The sequence below is a fragment of the Epinephelus moara genome, chromosome 2, assembly GCF_006386435.1.
Source record: "Epinephelus moara isolate mb chromosome 2, YSFRI_EMoa_1.0, whole genome shotgun sequence".
Lineage (NCBI taxonomy): Eukaryota > Metazoa > Chordata > Actinopteri > Perciformes > Serranidae > Epinephelus > Epinephelus moara.
The window spans coordinates 586623-600146 of NC_065507.1; the positions used below are offsets into that span (position 1 = coordinate 586623).

The 13524-nt window shown below is 44.3% G+C and overlaps 1 protein-coding gene across 1 annotated transcript; it reads left to right on the plus strand.

The window, feature by feature from the left end:
• The first annotated feature begins 7721 nt into the window (after positions 1 to 7721).
• Positions 7722 to 12747, plus strand: LOC126400065 (zinc finger protein 883-like). The gene is made up of 4 exons (XM_050060492.1): positions 7722 to 8213; positions 8555 to 8648; positions 8994 to 9759; positions 11320 to 12747. Exons 1-4 carry the CDS (start codon positions 7863 to 7865, stop codon positions 12110 to 12112), a joined length of 2004 nt encoding a protein of 667 aa, XP_049916449.1. The 5' UTR covers positions 7722 to 7862; the 3' UTR covers positions 12113 to 12747.
• Positions 12748 to 13524: the final 777 nt, after the last annotated feature.

The following is a 13524-nucleotide window of genomic DNA, read 5'->3' on the forward strand; positions in this document are numbered from 1 at the left end:
GACAACGAACTGGCGACGACTGCAGAGAAGAGCCCGTCTCAAATACTCCAGGTAGACTGCTGAATGATTGCAGGTGTGGAGATGATTGCTGCAGCCTGCCTCACCTGCTCACACTCACACAGAAAGGAGGGGGGAAGGGAAGAGGGAAAGGAAAAACCAGGTGCAATCCTAACACCAACAACACCACCCTGCCGTGGACCGGCTCCATAACCACCGGAACTCCGACACCAGCACTAGCTGAGTCAAGCTGGCACCGCCAGGCAGCCAAGCCCAAATCATCGGCACTCTCCACCTCCTGCCTTCGCCCCGCGGAGCCGCAGCGCTTCATCGTGGAGGATGGAGCGGGAGAACCGGTGAGCTCAACTCCGCTCAAGCCGAGGGAGCCCTGGTCGGTGGTGGCCAGGGGCTCTGGGGCTCGTCCATCTCCTCCTCCTCCACCTCCAGAGCTGCCGCTGGATAACAGGTATGACATCCTAAGCCTGCAGGACTTCCCTCCCGTGGATGCTTCGTCCAGCTCACCTGTGGAACCTGTAGGCCTACATCAAGCTGGCCGTGGCTATCACCAGTCCAGGAATCGGCGTCTGCTCGTCCAGCCTGACCCCTCCCCTCCATCCCGGTCAGGAGGAACCGCGGCCCAGCGCCACAAACCTCGGGCTCCATCCCGTCACCGTCGTACCTCCAGGCAGTCGGAGGCGCGCACTCGGGAGCAGCGCACCCCCTCTGTGTTGGTGATCGGGACCTCCATGGTCAGGCATGTGGAAGTGCACAACGGCCGCACCTTCTGCCACCCTGGTGCCCGTGTCAGTGAGGTTGCATCCTCCGTCCTCCAGCTGACTGCACGGCACAGCTCGGCCTCCACGCTGGTCCTGGAGGCCAGTATCAACGACCTCAGGAACCAGCAGTCAGAGGTCCTCAAGCAGGACTTCATCTCCCTGGTGGACCGCCTGCTGGACTCGGGGAAGCGGCTAATTATTTCCGGCCCGCTTCCACCACCTCGTTATGGTGACATCACCACCAGCCGCCTTCGTCAGCTGCACCTTTGGCTGAAGGGATACTTGGCTTGGCCAGACTCTTGAGTCTTTCTGACCATCTTGAGGGCATGGCGTCTCTGTGACAGTGCATCGGAGTTACCCTGCGATATGATGAGTAAAACTTAAACTCTCTGAACACTTATTCTCACCTAAGGGCCTGATATGCCTACCTGAACTGTTATAAAGTAAAGACTGAGCAAAGAGAGACGTGTTTCCACCGCTCCACCTGCTGAATTGAAGCCAGCTACAGCTGATTGAACAGCTGATTGAACACGAGGCCGGACCAAACTTTTTACCTGTATCGGACCTCTGCACTGCACCTGTTGGTCAGTTCATTAAACATTTTGATAGACATGAAGAAAAACTTCTTTCATGATAACATGCATTCATATGCACGAAAAGCAGTGGAGGACCAGCTGGAAGTTATGGATAAGCTACTGAATTCAGAGGGGTCACCCTCCGAGTCCTCTCCCGAAACTCCAAATCAGAGGCCACCATCTAAGAAATCAAAGACACTGATTAGTGAGGAGGATGAGCAGCCTGAGCTCAATTCTCGCTTGCTGTCAGCCATGGAACGAGTTGAGAGGATGCAAGAAGAATCCCTCAGACGGCTATGGTCTCTAGAAATAACTGTTAAAGGCAACACAGACACTTTGAAAAGTGTCACAGACTCCCTTGAGTTTTTGGGGAAACAGGTGGAGGATGTAAAAAAAAAAGCTGACAACCCCCAGACCAGAGTTGAAACTCTGGAGATAGAAAATACAACGCTTCGCGAAAAATGCAACGACCTGGATGCTTACAAGAGGAGATGGAACCTCCGGGTCGCAGGGATCCCCGAGCAGACCGGAGAAAACGTCAAGGAGGTCATCATCGGCCTCTTCAGCCAAATCTCGCCCGACATCGGTGAGCAGCTGCCTCTCTCTGTGGACATCGCGCACAGGCTGGGTCCCCGCTCCGGAGAAGCTCGCTCCAGCTGCCGGATCGTCGTCCAGTTCCTGTCACGGTCCCACAGGGACAAGATATGGAAGGACGCCAGAACCTCTGGCTTACTCAAAGAAAAGAACATAAAAATAATGGAGGACCTGACGCAAGAAGTTAAAGACGCGAGGAACAAGCTGTGGCCGCTGGTGGAGCAGGCGAGAAAGGAGGGGAGGAGAGCAGGCTTCAGAGGTGCTTCGGCACTTATTGACGGTAAAAAAGTTACAGTGAAGGACATGTAAGTGTTATTAGGCTGTTTCTATACAATATTGCTGGATGGTGGTTAATTATAGACCTACATGATGTGTTAAGGATTCACAGACTTTGATGAATTGTAATATTAACCCTTTCACGCCATGAACACCTGTGAACGGGTAATGTTGCATAGGCCTACTACAGTAACTCTCTTATTAGCTTGGTGCTTCAACTAAATTAAAATATAGCCTCTTTGATAAGGGCAATTGAGGTAACGTCTTTCTGTGTTCTTGTCATAAGTTTAGGTAGTCAAGCCAATACATATTTCGGAAAATGAATTTTAATAAGCCCTGTAAGATCTAGACTCATCTGTCACAGACACAACAGCAGCTCATATCCTAAGAGAGGATTTTTTAGTGTTTTTTAATTTATTTTCTTGGTGGGTTTTTTCTCCTTTTGCTTCTGCTTTTGTTTTTTGTTTTTTTGTTTGTTTGTTTTTTCTCTGCCTTGTTTAGTGTGGCGTTGAATGTCAATTTCTGTTTTATCTGTTAACGCCAGGGGTATCAGAAATGAGTTGAAGAGAAAAAGTATTTTCTTATACTGCCAGAATAAAGGTGCAGATTTTTACTTTATTCAAGAATCTCATGCCTCAGACACAGATTTATCATATTGGAGGAGTCAGTGGGGAAAAGATGTGTGGTTTTCATGTGGCAGCAGTCGGTCAGCAGGGGTAGCTATCCTGCTCAGCAAGTTTAAAGGCCATGTAATTAAACACCTTACAGATACAGAAGGGAGATGGATAATTCTGATTGTTGAGATTGACCATCAGCAGTTCATTCTTGTAAACATCTATGCCTCCAATAATAAAAAAACGAATATGACTTTATTTTTAATAATAGAAAAGAAGCTCAGTCAGTTAACAACAACTTTCCCTGCGGCTAAGGTCTTATGGGGGGGGGGACTTTAACACTGTGATGGATGAGAGTATGGATAGGTGGCCGCCCAAAGATAAACAAACACATGAATTAGAGAATATATGTAGCAGGATAGGTTTAATTGATATCTGGAGACACAGGCATTCAAATGAAAAAGCATATACTTGGAGTAACAAAGATAGGTCTCTTCAATCTCGTATAGACTTCTGGTTAATTTCATCAGATATTGAGGATAAAGTAGATTCAGTTATAATAGAACCAACAGTTCTTACGGATCACAATGCTGTAACCATCAGAATAAATATGGGGGTAAGGAAACATAACTTTAACAGAGATTACTGGAAATTAAACAAGACACTGTTACAGAATAAAGAATTTCAAAAAGAAACTCAAAAAATTATAGATAAACACTGGAAACAAGCCAAATTGTTTAATAGTTTTAGCAAATACTGGGAGTTAATGAAATTTGAAGTTCGGAATTTTGCGATATTAATGAGTAAAAAGATTTCTAGAACAAACAAAGAGAGAGAATCTCAAATGGTCACAAAAATTATAAAATTATCAACTAAACTAAATCTGTCTGAAGAAGAAATGAAAAATCTGACTACTGCACAAGCTGAACTGGACAAAATATATGAGGAAAAAGCCAAGAGTGCTTTTGTCAGATCTAGGAGAAGGTGACTAGAGCATTTTTTTAACTTGGAAAAAGAAATTATGAACAGTCGTCTCTGGGCAAACTCAGAATTAATGAAGCAATATGTGATAATGAAAAGGAAATCTCACAATATGTGGCCAAGTTCTATGAAACAATGTACAGTACTGACTCAGTAGTCCAAGATAGTATTGCAGTGTTTCTTAAAGGCTTAGAACCAGGTATTAAAAAAATTGATGACAACTTTCAGTTAATCTGTGACCAAAAAATTAGTTTAAAGGATGTACAAACTTGCATTAAAGCTTTGAAAGACAATAAATCACCTGGAAATGACGGGTTAATAGGAGAATTCTACAAAGATTATAGCAAGACATTAGCACCATTTTTAGCAGCAATGTTTGAAGAAGCTTTAGAAAAAGAGGAGTTACCTCCAACCCTGAAACAAGGGCTAATTAAATTAATTCCAAAACCAAACAAGGACAAACTTAGCATTGAGAACTGGAGACCGATCAGCCTGCTGAATAACGATGCCAAAATATTTGCCTCAATTTTTGCCAAAAGGATAAAGCTTGGACTAAATGACATTATTGATGAGGTGCAATCGGGATTTATGCCTGGAAAAAACATAGTCAATAATATAAGATTAATATTGGACATGATTGATTATAATTGCTATATTCCTGATGAAAGCCTTATTTTGTTTGTTGATTTCTATAAAGCATTTGATACAATCAGTCACCAGTTTATGTTTAGAACTATTCAGTTTTTTGGATTTAGAGAAAAGTTTCAAAAAGTGGTAAAAACTTTATATAAAGGATGTAACAGCTCAGTAAAACTAACATGTGGTACAACCCCCAGATTCTATATAAACCGTGGAATTAGACAGGGCTGTCCATTAAGTCCCTTTTTATTCCTTTTGGTTGCACAGGTCATGGCTGAACATATAAAAAAGAATCCATTTAAAGGTATAAACGTGCTAGGCAGAGAATTTAAGTTAGCTCAACTAGCAGATGATACAACGATATTCTTAAAGGATAAATATGAAGTAAGTACAGTAATTAGCTGTATTGATGAATTTTCAGCTGTATCAGGTCTAAGAATGAATTTAAATAAATCTGTGCTATTGCCAATCAAAGAAAGTGATCTGTCGGACCTGAATGGTATTCCTGTAAAGAACACTGTCACTTATTTAGGTGTGGTTGTTGATAAAAATGAAAACGATCGCTGCAAGTTAAACTTTAACCCAATAACACAACAAATAGCCAAGAGGTTCAATATGTGGTTGATGAGAGACCTGTCACTGAGTGGTAGAGTTCTTCTTTCTAAAGCTGAAGGTATATCCAGATCCGTATATGTGTCCCTGTCTCTGGAAATGCCCCCAGCAATTTACAAAAAACTAGATCAGACTGTATTTAATTTTATCTGGAGGAATAGATGTCACTATATAAAGAAACAAATCTTATGTAACCCTAAAAGTAAAGGAGGCATGGAGGTGTTAAGTTTTGAAATGCTGAACAATACTTTCAAAGTGCAGTGGTTAGCAAACCTAATCAAAGAGAGAGACAACATCTGGAATATTTTTCCAAAATTTGTGTTTAATTCTGTTGGTGGAATCCACTTTTTATTGAAATGTAATTACAAAATAGAAAAACTACCGGTTAAACTGTCAAACTTTCATAAACAAGCTTTACTTGCCTGGAAACTGATTTATAAGCATGGCTCCTCACCAACTAATCTCTACATCTGGAACAATGAAAATATTCTCTATAAAAATAAATCGTTATTTTACAGGAAGTGGTTTGATCATGGGATTATATGTGTTAAACAACTTGTTAATGATGGAGGTCAGTTACTCTCTTACCAAGAATTTATGAATAAATTTCAGTTTCCAGTCCCACCCAAAGAGTATGCAGTAGTGTTTGATGCTGTACCAAGGGGTGTACTGCAGCTTCTGAGAAGCTCAGAAACTTGTGATTTTTTTTTTCCTACTGCTGGATCGTTTAATAGTCAGATTTTTGTGGGGGAAATCGATATAACAAAGAAGAGACGTTCAAACATATATATTAGAAATTGTATTCAAACCACAACTTTACCTTTAGGACAATCTTATTGGAACTCATTTTATGGAGAAATTAGCTGGCAGAAAGCGTGGACGGTTGGTGAGAAGTTTTGTTTCAACAATAAAGTTAAAGAAGTTTCATTTAAGATATTACATAAGATTTATCCAACACAAAAAATACTGGCAAGGTTTAATATTGATATTGATTTGTTATGTAAATTCTGTGGGAATGAAGAGGAAACAATTCATCATCTGTTTTATCAATGTGCATTTTCAAAAGCATTCTGGACTGATTTACAGCATTATATAGGGACAATAACAGGACAAGGAATTCTTTTAAAAGAAAAGGACATTTTCATTTATTTTGAAGAAAATCTGGCTGTTGATACAGTCTTTTTTGTTCAACTAATCCTGATGCTTGGGAAATTCCACATTCACAAGAAAAAATGGACAGACACCAAACCAAACGCTGATCTCTTTGTTTTGGAACTGCAGCGATACGCCACTATAATTAAAGACTGTAAAAACAAGAAAGCTGTCAGAACAAACCGTGTGCTTCAAAATCTCAATATTCATCCCAGTTAATGAGGTATGTGTACACCCTCACTGGTAAATAATGGTTGTAATATTGTGTTCTTGCATTGTTGGTTTTTTGTTGTTTTTGTTCTGTTTGTTTTTTTGTTAAGTTTTTTGTTCGTTTTTTTTTTTTTTTTTTTTTTTTTTTCTCTTACTTTGGGGGAGGTCTTGTTTGCTTGTCTGGTTGTTTGTTTGTATATATATGTATTGGATGTGATCTGTAGCTGTGTCAATAAAATTAAAAAAAAATAATAATAAAAAAAATAAATAAATAAAAAAAACTTCCAGTCTCTAACCCTGACCCTTGTGACATACTTCCTGTCTCTACCCTGGTGACATACTTCCTGTCTCTACCCTGGTGACATACTTCCTGTCTCTTACACTGACCCTGGTGACATACTTCCTGTCTCTACCCTTGTGACATACTTCCTGTCTCTACCCTGGTTACATACTTCCTGTCTCTACCCTGGTTACATACTTCCTGTCTCTTACACTGACCCTGGTGACACACTTCCTGTCTCTTACACTGACCCTGGTGACATACTTCCTGTCTCTACCCTGGTGACATACTTCCTGTCTCTTACACTGACCCTTGTGACATACTTCCTGTCTCTACCCTTGTGACATACTTCCTGTCTCTACCCTGGTGACATACTTCCTGTCTCTTACACTGACCCTGGTGACATACTTCCTGTCTCTACCCTTGTGACATACTTCCTGTCTCTAATCCTTGTGACATACTTCCTGTCTCTTACCCTTGTGACATACTTCCTGTTTCTTACACTGACCCTGGTGACATACTTCCTGTCTCTTACACTGACCCTGGTGACATACTTCCTGTCTCTCACACTGACCCTGGTGACATACTTCCTGTCTCTACCCTTGTGACATACTTCCTGTCTCTACCCTTGTGGCATACTTCCTGTTTCTAACCTTGGTGACATACTTCCTGTCTCTACCTTTGTGGCATACTTCCTGTTTCTAACCCTTGTGACATACTTCCTGTCTCTACCCTTGTGGTATACTTCCTGTCTCTAACCCTGACCATTGTGACATACTTCCTGACTCTACCCTTGTGGCATACTTCCTGTTTCTAACCCTGACCATTGTGACATACTTCCTGACTCTACCCTTGTGACATACTTCCTGTTTCTAACCCTTGTGACATACTTCCTGTTTCTAACCCTGGTGACATACTTCCTGTCTCTACCTTTGTGACATACTTCCTGTTTCTAACCCTGGTGACATACTTCCCTCTACCTTTGTGACATACTTCCTGTTTCTAACCCTGGTGACATACTTCCTTTCTCTACCTTTGTGACATACTTCCTGTTTCTAACCCTGGTGACATACTTCCTTTCTCTTACCCTGACCCAGATGGCCCTGCCCTCTCACTGGACATCAGTCAACCAGCTGCCAACCCAGCTGCCCTCGCCATGGCCATCCTCAGCTCCGCCAAATCCAGACGCAGAGCCAGCAGCAACCCTCAAGTGCCACTGGTCATCATTAGCCAGCCGCTGCGAGAACCAATCACAGGCCAGAGTGTCATCAGCCAGCCGCTGCCTGGGCCAGTCGCAGACGAGAGCAGCCCAGCCCCCCAGGTACCGCCAAAGAAACTGGATCAAAGTGGTGCAGAGCTTCAGACTGAGGTGGTGTTAGAAATTAACCAGATGTCTTCAGATCCTGAAGAGTCACCTGGAGACGTGACATCACTTCCTGTGGCTCATGAGCTGCCCACAGATGAAGACCCGCCCTCAGCAGAGGCGGAGCCAGCTGTTGTTGTTGTTGTGAGTGCTTTCCTCAGACACATATTACCCCTCATGTCAGGACACTTCCTGTTTCACAATAAAAGCCTCTGAGACAAGCTCTTAATGTGAAACATCAACAGGAAGCAGTTGATGTCTGTATTTTCATTATCGATCAACAAGTCTATTAATTCTGTGGTCAATGAAAATATTCACAGGAGCATTTATTGGTCAGCTGCTGCAGGAAGTGACATTGATCAGAGGAACTGATCAGTCCTGACTGTTGTTTATTGATTATTGTCTATGATTACACACTGATCAGTAATATTAAATCATGTTTATTAACAGAACTGATGATCAATAACATCTGACCATGTTTACAGGAAACTGAAATAAAGATGGAGGCTGTCCAACAGATGCTCACCGACAGCAGACACGCTGAGACACCAAGGGAGACACCGGCAGTGACACCGACAGGTGAGACAGTAGGTGAGACAGAAGGTGAGACAGTAGGTGAGATAGCAGGTGAGTCAACGGGTGAGACAGCAGGTGAGACTGTTGTCCCTGTTGTATTGTGTCCTTAGATGAAAAAGACTGACGTGTCTCTTCAGGATTGTGTCTTTATGAGTGAACAGCAGACTGTTGTCTCTGCAGTATTATACGATGAGACAGACTGTGACATGTCTGTGTCCTATGTTTAGCGAGGAGCGAGAAAGAGCAGCAGGAGCAAGGAGGAGGAGGGAGCTGTTGTCTCTGCAGTGTTGTGTCTTTAGATGAGACAGACTGTAACATGTCTCTATCCTGTCTCTGTCCAATGTGCAGCGTGGAGCGAGGAGGAGCAGAAGGAGCAGGAGCGGAGGAGGAGGAGGGAGCTTTACAAAGACAAGCGTTTCTTCTGTGAGCTGTGTAACAAAGGTTTCCATCAGAAACACCAGCTGAGGAAACACGTGTCATGTCACCTGAAGCCGTTTCCCTGCAGCTCCTGCGACAAAGGTTTCTACAAGGCCAAGAGTCTGCAGAGACACCAGCAGAGTCACCAACTGAGGGAGGCTCAGGAGAACGACCCCGACAAACTGCTGCGCTGCGACCAGTGCGACAGGAAGTTCAGGCTGCTGCGCCAGCTCAGAGTCCACCAGGCGTCACACCGGCTGGAGAAAATGCCGCTCAAGTGCCACGTGTGCGAGCGCACCTTCACCTCGGCCGGCGCACTCAGGTACCATGAGGTGTCGCATGCCCAGGTCAAGCCCTTCATGTGCGACGTCTGCGGGAAGGGCTTCACCAGGAAGAAGAGCCTCCGTGAGCACCAGACCGTCCACACCGGTGCCCGGCCATACCCCTGCCCCACCTGCGGGAAGAGCTTCTCCACCGCCAGCAACCTGCGCGTCCACAAGAGGTCGCACTCGGAGGAGCGGCCGTACAAGTGCTGCGAGTGCGACAAGGCCTTCAAGTGTAAGATGGGTCTGCTGCAGCACCGAGTGGTTCACTCCGGAGAGAAACCCTTCATGTGTCAGACCTGCGGACTGAGCTTCGGCCTCAAGTACAACTTCCAGAGACACCTGCGCCTCCACAATGGCGAGAAACCCTTCAGGTAAACACACCACAGAGCTCAGATTCAACTTCCTCCAGTCACAGGTTCATAGCAGTTGTTTACAGACGTCACAGTGGACTTTAGAGATCTGACGTCGTGTCTGCCGGTCGTCGTTAGTTTTATCTGATAATGACAAACAGCAGCTGTTGTTGTTGTTCTTGTTGTTCATGTTGTTTACTCCCACTACACGTTGATCCAAAGCTTTGCTCCTCACGGCGCCATTAATCATTTCAAGATACAAACACCACAGCAGATTCAGTAAACAACAAACAAACAAACAGTTCTAACAGTCCTTTGAAGTGTTACTGTGATCCACACATCGATAAATTATCAAACAAACAAACAAACAGTTTTAAAGGTCCAGACAATCCAAATAAGATATTTCGTCCAGTCACATGATGACATCACAGACATCCACCAGCTGCTGCTGTGTCCTCTCAGACTGTCAGAGTTCTCCACATGTTCTCCATCATGTCACCGTCCTGTGTGTAAACAAACCGACCAGCCGGGATCTTAAAATGGAGGCCAGCTCCTGACCTTTTGATTGACACCTCACTGGGCCAGTAGGAGCTATTGTTATGGCCTTGACAACCAATCAGAGCCTGACGTATATCACTGATGTTTCCTGTAGTGTAGAGGTATCTGAAGAGTCAGTGAAGGATTATGGGTGTTGTAGTCAGTGAGAGCAGAGTTTAACCCCTTGTTGTCCCCACAGACTGTTGTCCATGTAGAGACATGTCCACCAGACATGTCCTCTGCTGTCGTCAGGGTAACAACAGTCTGTTTTATGACTGTCAGTGAGCAACCAAACACCTCACAATCACTGTGAACTCTGACGATGAGGATTCATGATCTGGTTTCACTGTGTTTTCAGTGTAATACCTCCCAGTTCTCCCAGTCAGCTGCAGCAGCTTTGTTCAAGATAATATTCAGGCCAAGATTTTTAAAAAGACTTTTATTTTGGTGTTAACACCTGTATAATATTTGGACAGTGAAGAAAAAGTGAAGTATAAATGATGATGTTTACTTTTGAAATAGAGAATATGTGTCACAGATCACACACACTGCTGGAGTCACATGTCAGTCATGTCAAAACCAAAATATCAAAGTCCAGGGGGGTATTCCAGAAAGCGGGTTTAGTAAAAACTCTGAATATGTTAACCCTGAGATGAGGGAAACTCTGGGTTTTCAGTTCCAGACAGAGAGGTAGGGTCAATCACCATGGCAATTGACTCTGTGAACCTAACCTGCTCGCTGGCAGGTTTTCTATAAGAAACCCTGAGTTCACCCTGTCTCCTCCCTACTGCTGAGCCTGAAGCAAGCTGGCAGACACACATGGGTTGTTCATATGTAGGAAATGTGATCGATATCGAGGCAGAATTAATTTATAATGACAGACTCGGTTGGTTGCAGCTCTGCAGTTGTAAAAGTCTTCTTTGTTCTGGTGGAGAAGTTTGTTTTTGTTTTTGTAACGAGGACGACAGTCATATTTTTTATGACAGTACATCATTGTGACTTCATAATGAATCTCCTCCGTCTTGTCTCCACTTCCTGTCTCAGGTGTGATAAATGTGGCGAGGGTTTCACGGGAACGTGGGCTCTGAAGACCCACATGCTGGTTCACGGCATGGAGAAGCCGTTCATGTGCGACCTGTGTGGGAAGACCTTCTTCTACAACTGTCAGCTGCAGAAGCACCAGCAGCTGGTCCACAACAGCAACAAGGATGGACAGGCGGCCGGAGGTGTGGCGGGTAGACGGCGACAGGGCGCGGTTAAGCCCTACAGCTGTAAGATCTGCCTGAAGAGCTTCAGCAGCAACACCACGCTGAGGACGCATGAGAAGAGCCACGCCGAGAACAAAGAGTTTACCTGCGACACCTGCGGAAAGTCCTTCCATCTGCGCCACCTGTACCTGTACCACATGAGGCAGCACAGCGGCGCCCGGCCATACGTCTGCAATGTCTGCGACAAAGGTTTCCTGCTGACATGGCAGCTGAAGCAGCATGAGCTCCTGCACACTGGCGTCAAACCTCACAAGTGTCAACAGTGTGGCAAAGAGTTCAGGACTCCGCAGAACTACCACCGCCACCTGCTTGTCCACACCGGAGAGAAGCCCTACGAGTGTGTCGTGTGCGGCAGGAAGTTCAGGCAGTCCAACCAGCTCAAGTCTCACATGCAGATCCACACTGGCGTCAAGCTATATGCCTGCGAGCGCTGCGGCCATGGCTTCTCCGACTCACGGCAGCTGAAGAAACACCGCTGTGGAGAGGACTTCCAGAGCAGCGAGCCTGGCGGCAGGCGCAGGAAGCAGAAGAACGCCTTCCCCTGGACCGAGGGCTTCACGCACGAGTGACATCATCAATCGTTAAGTCACACGGGTCTGTGTGTTAGCTTAGCTTAGCATAAAGACTTGAGGTGGGGGGAAACTGTTAGCCTAGCTTAGCAGAAAGACTGAGGCAGGGGGAAACTGTTAGCTTAGCTTAGCAGAAAGACTGGAGGCAGGGGGAAACTGTTGGCTTAGCTTAGCATGAAGACTCGAGGTGGGGGGAAAACTGTTAGCCTAGCTTAGCATGAAGATGACTAGCAGGGGGAAACTGTTAGCTTATCTTAGCATGAAGATGACTAGCAGGGGGAAACTTAGCCTAGCTTAGCATGAAGATGACTAGCAGTGGGAAACTTAGCCTAGCTTAGCATGAAGATGACTAGCAGTGGGACACTGTTAGCGGGGCTCAGTCCAGAGTTCTGAGTGATAAAACCAGAGACGTGTTTCTTGTATCGATCCAGAGACATGAGATAAATATGTTGAACTATTCCTTTAAATGAATCTTCTTTACTTTTAATATTTGAAAACAAAAAACAGACTTTAATGAAACAGAAGATAACATTGTTTATAGTTTGACTGAAGAAGAAAAAACTTTGACTTCTGTTTGTTTAAATGTTTCAGCTTCACTGTTTTACTGTCGGATTAAAGGGCTGTTACTCAAATGACCTGTCTGTCTGTCTGTCTGTCTGTCTGTCTCTGTCCACACAAACACACTGGAGGACAGTCAGTCTTAGTCTTGTAAAAACTGTTAACAGTTGGGCGTCAGTAGCGTAGTGGATAGTGCCGGCGCCCCACTGTACAGAGGCAATGCTTGGCTGGGCTAGGGTTAGGGTTAGGGCATGTCACGCCCCCCCTCTCTCTCTCTCTCTCTCTCTCTCTCCATTTCACACTGTTCTGTCAATTAAAGGCAAAAAGCCCAAAAATCTTTAATCTTTAAAAAAAACAAAAACTTTTTATCGTGGTGGAAAGTAATAGAGTACTGAGGTAGAGTATTCAGGTACTTTAACAGAGCATTTATACATCACTACATGTATCTAACAGTTATATTGAAGTCACATCACACACAGTAACATATATATAAAGATATATTATTACGACAACAAACGTTTTGTATATAACATGTAAACATTTTGTAAAACCATCTCATAACAGAAACTTTTCCTGTTGGCACGTGATCAGTTCTGTCACTGACCTGCCGGGGGCAGCAACTTCAAAAGAAGAAGAAGGAGGAACTGCAAAGCATAGACATATATACCAGAGATATTGGATGAAGCGAGATACCCCACTCAGCTCACTTCCTGATTCAGTGACGTCAGCACCACGCCCCCGTAGGAGACTTGCGGCAGCTCTGAATGTATTGTCATCAATGAGGAAAATGAACGTGATCACAATTTATGGTCAATTCTTTCGCCCTATAGTCACTAAAGTAAATATTGGGTTCG